At 48.7% G+C, this 8,286-nt stretch overlaps 1 protein-coding gene across 1 annotated transcript; it reads right to left on the reverse strand.

Moving 5' to 3' along the window:
- Window positions 1-1,694: 1,694 nt before the first annotated feature.
- On the reverse strand, window positions 1,695-3,384 carry LOC125549154 (DIMBOA UDP-glucosyltransferase BX9-like). The gene is made up of 2 exons (XM_048712631.1): window positions 2,877-3,384; window positions 1,695-2,782 (listed from the first exon to the last, which is right to left on the reverse strand). The coding sequence occupies exons 1-2, from the start codon at window positions 3,319-3,321 to the stop codon at window positions 1,884-1,886; spliced, it is 1,344 nt and encodes a 447-aa protein (XP_048568588.1). The 5' UTR covers window positions 3,322-3,384; the 3' UTR covers window positions 1,695-1,883.
- Between the last annotated feature and the right edge of the window lie 4,902 nt (window positions 3,385-8,286).

The raw sequence follows: 8,286 nt of genomic DNA on the forward strand, positions 1-8,286 counted from the left end.
CAGTGCAACTCAGCATGAGGAACTTCTCATAGTATCACATTGATATGAAGGTTACTAGCTAAGGCCCTGTTTGTTTGGGTTGTGGCTGAACGAGAAGCGTCTAGAGCCGGTAGAAGTTGAGAAGCCAAAAAACAGGGTTGGTGACGTTTTTAGGATGGCTTGTCAGGCTGTAGCTAGCGGTGAAAGTCTGTGATGCTCCTGGATGCTGAAGATGTTATATAAACACGAATCTATTAGCTTATATTGTACAATGGCTAAAAAAAGCTTAGCACTTATTTAGCCGAGCAATTGTTTTTCATTGTACGTGTCGTCGATGTAGATGGTTGAGGAAGGCCGGCTGCAGTACGCGTCATTCCTAGAGATGGTTGAGCAATGGCTACGCCCGTCGGCGTCTGGTGTAATCTGGTGGGTATAAGCAGCGGTGACATTTTTTATGTAATTACAGCGAAGTCGACGGGCATGAGTTCGCGGGAGGGTGAGAAGCGGGTGAAAGATGAGGGAAGCTGGGTTGGAGGTGCTTTTGCTTCACAGTGCAATTTCGGCAAGTGCTTCTTACAAGCCCATCCGAGAAATTATATGTTTGGTTGGGCTTAAACAAACAAGGCCTAAGGTGGACAAGGAACTGTGGTGTCTGACATGTTGGTATTGAGAAGAAAATACAAGTCTCAGATGTAAGAAATGGGACATGATGGAATTTTTAAAAGCTGACAGTGACTTGCCATGGATGTGCATAGGAGATCTCAACAAAGTATTGAAAAGGAGAAGATGGCGCACATGGGTGCAAATTCTACAGTTTCTTCACACAACGTTGATCTATGTGGGCGAGATGACTTGAGATACATTGGACTGTATATCGGTCTGCGTACGCAGCCAAGTTTGCAGGCCTTGAGGTGTCACCTACAACAATGTTTACATGGAAGTCTAAAGCTCCACTGCAGTGTCACTTCTTTTCTTGGCTGGCCATCAAGAATCGTTGTTGGACATCCGATAGGCTTGCTCGACGTGGGCTACCCCACCGAGCCTCCTGCCTGTTCTGTGACCGGAGTGAAGAGACCATTAGCCACATAATGATCATTTGTGTCTTGGCGAAGGAGATATGGCACCGCGTCGCTATCGCAAGTGGAAGACCAAAGTTTGAACCAAGGATCAATGAGACCTTGCTCGACTGGTGCGTCAGACAAGAACTGAGGGACGAGAACAAGAAGTACGCATGGGCGTTGTGCCTTCTAGGCATGTGGGAAATCTAGAAACACCGGAATGACATCTTCTTCAACGACGCGTCTCCATCTCCAGCCCAACTCATCCGAAGGATTGACAACGAGGGAAGGGTATGGGTGACGGCGGGGCTGATCAGCAAAGCTCTTGAGGGGTTAGTAGTGGAGGCATCACCGCGGGTAATTCAGGAGTAGTCCGTCATGTAGCTCTTGGGGTGGAGATGGCTTCGATGAGCCATTTGTAAATTATGTCCTGCATGACCCATTGGGAGTCTCTCTCACATTTCTTCTATAATGAATGATACGCACTTTCGTGCGTATTTAAGAAAAAAATTGAGAAAAAAGTGAAAGGGAAACAGTACACGAAAGTGCACTTTGGATCAGGTGCTAGCAACGAATGACTGGAGAACGATGTTCTATCAACACTCACCACACCCACTTTCGAAACTATGCTTGTCAAATCAGTAAGTACTCTCTCTGTGAAAAGAATATAAGATCGTTTAGATCTATGAAATTGTTCCCTCCATCCCAGAATAGGTGATTCAAATTCGAACTAGTGAGGGACTAGCAGTCTTTGTAGACCATCACGTAGAAATATTATTGTTTGCATGCCGTAGCCACACACACGTTCTGACAGACTGCACCATGTGAACCATGTATTACTTCGACTCATAGGGACAGTATGTGATCTATCAACTTGTCTACTGCCAGCTGAGTTGACCCCGCGCTGCCCAAAGCCTCCATTGCTTTGATCTGAAGCTCCTTCGCTCTCTCCCTCATGGCCGCGCCATCGTCCCCTTCCATGAACCTCGCGATCGCCTCCGCAACCTTGCCCCGTTCCAGCTTGCCCGCCAGCAAGGCTCCCGTCCGCCACACCTCCTCCACGTACCTCCCGCTGGCCAGCTGATCGCCGAAGAGCGGCCTGCACAGCATCGGCACCCCCTCGCAGATGCCCTCCAGCGTCGAGTTCCAGCCGCTGTGCGTCCAGAACCCGCCGACCGCACGGTGGCCGAGCACCTCCTGCTGCGGCGCCCACCGCACCACCTTGCCCCTGCCCTCCGCCGCCCGCTCGAACCCCTCCGGCAGCTCTACGTCCTCGGCGCCGGAGCCGATGACGAGGCCCCGCCGGACGACCCACAGGAATGGCCTGCCGCTGTTGGCGAGGCCCCACGCGACCTCCTCGAAGTCTTCCCGGCTCACCGGGGCCACGCTCCCGAAGCTCACGTACAGCACGGAGCCCGCGGCCTGCGCGTCCAGCCACTCGATGCAGCTCCGGTCTGCCTCGAGCAGGCTGCTGCCGGCGCCGCCGATGGCGGAGAGCTTGTGGAGCGGGCCGATGGCGAAGACCCCGACGCCGCTGGCGGCGAGCTCGGAACGGATCGCCTCCAGCTCCGGGGTCTCGAGCGCTTCGAACGTGTTGATCACGACCCCCGAGGAGTTGTCTGTGACCTCGGTGGCCGTGTCCAGGAGCCTGTTCGCCATCTCTGGGTTGGGATATTTGCTGGGGTCGAACAGGTCCGACACCCGGATCGGCGCCAGCTCCTTCACCGGCTTGTCCAGCTCGTGCTCTGAGCAGAGTATTCAATCCAGAGATCTCAGCAACTAATTGTGATCACGATTAACAACACACAGAATTAGTAGTGAGTAGTGACTGTAACTAACCTTGCGCCGGCAGGTATCCCTTGTCGTGGAGCATGGCGTAGGACCGGAACAAGCGGATGGCGGCCGCGCTGCCGGTGTGCAGCACGACCGTCGGCATGCCCAGCTCGGCCGCGGCCTTCTGCGCGGCGGGGAGGCTGGTGTCGATGACAAGGCACGACGGGCGGGGCTCCAAGGCCGCGATCGCGTCGCGGACGCACCCTGACTCCTCCATGGCATCGTTCATCGCGAGGATCTTGCCGATGCCGTCCTTGGCGTCCGGCATGCCGCCGTCGGCCACGGCGACGAAGCCGAACTCCGGGTGGGCGGCCGGGTCGGGGGCGTTGAAGGTGGTGTGGAGGACGGTGATGGCGAGGCCTCGGCCGTGGAGCGCGTCGGCGAGCTGCAGCGCCGGGCTGAGGTGGCCCTGGAACGGCAGCGGGAACAGCGCGACGTGACCCCCGGCCATCGTTGTGGAGCAGCTGAGTTTTTCGCCGGTCAGAGACTAAGAGTACGACTATTTATATATCCTAGTGCAGAATGTTAGTCAGTGCAGAAGCTTCCAGGAAATTTCGGGGTTTTTATTCCCAAGAAGAAGTTAGATACTCCCTCTGAGGTCCTTTTTACTGTACATATTAGATTTTTGTCAAGTTAAACTTTGCAATGTTTGACCAAATTTATATTAAAAAATATTAATATCTACAATATCAAATTTATACGCTATGAAACTACATTTCATAATGAATCTAACAACATTGATTTGGCATTGTGAATGCTGATGCTTTTTTCTATAAGTTTGATCAAACTAGAGATATTTTGTTTTCGGGTAAAACCTATACGCAGACTAAAAAGACCGAAGGGAGATTTGCGATTACATCAACATGCGGAAATTTCGAAAAGAAATACACTTTGTAAAATGGTAGAGTAGCTCCCAAGGCTCTTGACTGACATCGGAAGATTCTTTACAAGATTGGGTTTCGTTTCCTGGGCGACAAGGGTTGATGTAGCGGGCCTTGACTTGTCAGGGTAATTAAGTCACTACAACTAAATAAATAGTGAAAGTGGACAGCACATAATTAAGTAGCCACGCGGCAAGGACAGGGGTCACGTGGTCTGATAAGGTGGACAGGGTGATCGTCGACGGTGATGTGATGACGGGCGTAGTTGAAACGGTCAAATGGTTGAACTCCTCCCACACTAGCAAAGTAACCTTGCACGCGAAGCTCGAGTGCTCGCAGCCAAGATTCTGGATGAGATTAAGGATTGGAAGCCCGCACTCAACGGAGCAGGAGGTTTGCAACGTTTTGTGAGAGAATAGCCTAGTTGTTCGCAACTCGCTAGGCTTCTTGTAAATCCTTATGCTCTCTTCTATAAAAATATGATACGCATTTTGTGTACTTTAAAACTAAAAACATGCACACAAAGCAACCGGTAACTACTCTGGTTTCTGTGTATAGAAGGGATAGATCAGCAACTTTTCTAAACTGTAAGGACATAATTCTTACCATGGCGGGGACTGCAATCTAAATTACCTAGTTAGAGTTTGTTAACGATCTTGTATTTCTTAACAAAGGGAGTATCTATCAACGACGAGGTTAATAAAAAGTAGACATGAGAAGAACCCATGGAAGCTATAGAAGTACTGCATTTATAGCGCTAACAAGTTCCAGTGAAACAAGAAAAATACATCTCCAAGTTGGATTTTTGCTACACCTGTATTTGGCCAGCCTCCACCAAAATCCATGGCACCAAAGACATATTGTGTTGCCCTTCAGGAAACAATCAAAGCGGATTTCAACTACCTCGAGCTCAAATCCGTAGACCCACAGGAAAAAAATTGCTTGGCAATGGGTGCCGACTGTAGGACATTCGGATGGTTTACTCTTGGGCATCGACAAAAATCAGTACTTTGTCTCAAATTGAAGTTTCGGCCGTTTTTCCTCGGCGCTTCTATCCAAAGAGTTGCCACGCAAGCTACTGGGGAGTTGTGTGTGGTTTATTTCCCTGCTGATCATGCCCGTTCTGTTGATTTTCTCGACGAGACGAGGTCTAAGATTGCCACTATTTCCTCCCTTGTTATCATCAGATGTGATTTCCACTTCACCCGAGAAGCTGGCGACAGGTCGTCGGGTAACATTTGCCGGAGTAGAGTCAATCTATTTAATGATGCCCACAATGATGTGGCACTGAGCGATGACTTTTATTACTTTCAAGATTTATAGGAAAATCTGTTGTACTATCAAGTTTATTTTTCTTCACAAAGTTGCGCTATGAAGGTTTTTTTTAGGACATGGAAGAGAATAAGGTAACAGTGATCTCGTGCCCAGTCTGTTTGAGAGCTACCACGTGGTGGGTTAGAATTTCCGAACGAACCCCACCTTCGCCGATTCCATGCTCGTCAGTGCTTGTGGACGCATCCACGAATATTTGAGAGCCCAGATTTGCAGGTCGGTGATGTAGATGCTTTTATGCCCGTCTCTCCATCCTCTTCAGCATTTGCTAATTGAGAATCTAAAAAGAATCACTAAAAAGAACGCTGATAATGCCCACACGTACGATGGAAGCAACACCCGCCCACACATCGTGTGTGATATAAGCAGGAGGCAGCCCACACGGGTCATGTGTGGGCGAACATTAGAACCGTCCACATGTGTAGGTGTACCTACTTCGTGCCACACGCCCAATAAATACTACTCATTCCCACCCTGCAGGTGTGGCACAAAGTAAATATGCACACACGTCCTGGCGCAGTTACGTTAGTTACTCGCAGGATGACGCTTTACTTACCCCGGAGACGGCAATTTTAGTTATCTGGGATGGCAAATATAGTTGTAAAAGTATGGCAACTCTCTCTGTTTTGGTTAACTATAGTTACCATGACTAATTTACTAGTTGACACGTGTGGTCCAACCATAGCTGCCATGCACGATTAATCATAGTTGCTATGTGTGTTTACCTGATTGCCGTGTACGCGCAACTGCAGTTGCCATCTGCCAACGAATTATAGTTGCCATGTGCGTTTACCTAGTTGGCACATACGCGCAACTGCAGTTGCCATCTATTATGTACGAGTCGTCGTGTGGGCGAAAAACAGTTCACCCACACGCGAGCGGACTAGGTAGTGACTATGTGGGCGGGAACTGATTCGCCCACACGATGTAGCAGGCAACCGCACGTTGCGGGTCGTGTGGGCGAGCGCTCTAACGCCCACACAACATGCTATGTCTATGTGGCATTGAAATTCCAACAAATTCGTGCAAAGCAGAATCAAAATGGATCAACGCGTATAGATAAAGTATAAACATACTACACGTGTGGGCATTATCGTCCGAGAAAAAAGAATTATACATGCCCTTCTATGCACGTGCCATGCAATGCAAGATGTATTCAAACACTCATGTAAAGGTCTAGCTTGACTTACCGCGGCTGTCTTGCCGTCCCCGCCCGCGCATCTTCAAGCTTGGACGGGTGACGCTGCCGTCGCCGCCGCAGCGTTCTCTCGCCGGTCTGGTGCACGTGCACCGCCGAACGAGGCTCCCGTACTCGCCGCCGCCGTGGGGCACGTTTCTCTTGGCTCTTTTCCTTCTCTTTGTGGTTTTTCTTGTGTACATATGTTTTCCCGAGGCGCATTCTCTGGTACGGCCCCCTCCGCTGCGTGTGCTTCTGCACAACCTTTTATAGGCAAGGATCGTACCACAGAATGGATAGAAACGATCCGCTCCAGCGCAGCGGCAGAGTTGTTTGTCAGGTCCTACTCTTTTGGAGATGATATGCACGTTATCTCTGTGAAGCTTATCTGTTGTGTGTGCGGTGCAGCAGCTAGACCCGCACACGGAGACAGGCATGGCTGGCACGTAGGGCCCTGGCTCGATGAGCCTGCATGGGTAGTCATGCCAACTATGTCGCCATGTTTAACGAGCTAGCCACATGAACACATAGGATTTCTATCATACTAAAATGTTGATTTGTGTCCATACATAACTCTTTGCATGCATCCGTACAAACTACTATGTGCTAGTTAATCGGGTTGAGATCAGGTATGAGTGGGCATAAATAATTAAATGCTCCATGGTCTTGATGACCCTCTCGTGTAAATCAACTTATTATGCTTGGTCATGTACAAGCTTGCACATAACCCCCCCCCCCCCCCCCCCCTTTCCTTTTTACTCCGCATAAAAGATTTGTGTCGAGTCAAACTTTAGAAACTTTGACTAAATTTGTATTTAAAAGTATCAACATCTACAATACCAAATATACATAATATGAAACTACATTCCATAATGAATCTAACGATATTCCTTTGGCTTTGTAAATGTCGATACTTTTTTTATAAGTTTGGTCAAAATAGAGATATTTTGACTTCATACAAAAGTTAGACTAAAAATAAACGGAGGGAGTACATATTAACACCATAACTTCTTATATTTCATAAAAACAATTCCGCCAAAATGGCTTCGAACAGCTGAACAAGAGTTTCTTTTGAGCTGAAATTGAGTATGACTGACTTCTTTGCGATGGAAAGTGTTTACCACCTTGCCATCCATGTCAACCTGAATTAGCCACTCAGAGAATTTTACCAACACGAGCAACTTGCCATCCCTAGGCACAACCACCACATCACAACCGTCATTGTGATTCTCACACTTTGTATTGATCTTCATTACCGGCAATTTAATCTGGCACTTGAAGGTCTAGGCCTCGCTTTCGTAGTCCTACAACACCCAAATATCAATGACTGTTGCTGCATCATTTAAACTGGACATGCCGAGCATGCCATCCATCTCAAACAAATCGGCTCTGCTAGGAACAACTAGAGCATGCATGTTCTCGAACGACTCATTCATTGTGTCGAACACCACTATAATGTTCATTTCCCTCCCAAGGCGCAGTCGGTATGTAACACCCCGGATGTAACTTTCCCAATTTGTACTCCAACTCTTGCCGTTTCCGGCGTTAAGTTATATTTATTTCTCGGGTTCGGGTCTTTGTCTCCGTGTGTTGTTTTTCTTTTTCGTGCATCTCTTATCATGTCATCTCGTGCATTGCATTTGCATACATGTTCATCTCATGCATTCGAGCATTTTCTCCGTTGTCCGTTTTGCATTCCGGCGCTTCGTTCTCCTCCGGTGGCCATTTCTAGCTTTCTTTCGTGTGTGGGGATTAAACATTTCCGGATTGGACCGAGACTTGTCATGCGGCCTTGGTTTACTACCGGTAGACCGCCCGTCAAGTTTTGGGTCATTTGGACTTCGTTTGATACTCCAACGGTTAACCGAGGGACCGAAAAGGCCTCGTGTGTGTTGCAGCCCAACACCCCCCAAATTTGTCCCAAAACCCACCAAACTCTACTCCATGTCCTAGAGCATTCGATCACGATCGCGTGGGCGAAAACCGCACCTCATTTGGACTCTCCTAGCTCCACTTATGCCTATTT

The sequence above is a fragment of the Triticum urartu genome, chromosome 3 (genome assembly GCF_003073215.2).
Source record: "Triticum urartu cultivar G1812 chromosome 3, Tu2.1, whole genome shotgun sequence".
Lineage (NCBI taxonomy): Eukaryota > Viridiplantae > Streptophyta > Magnoliopsida > Poales > Poaceae > Triticum > Triticum urartu.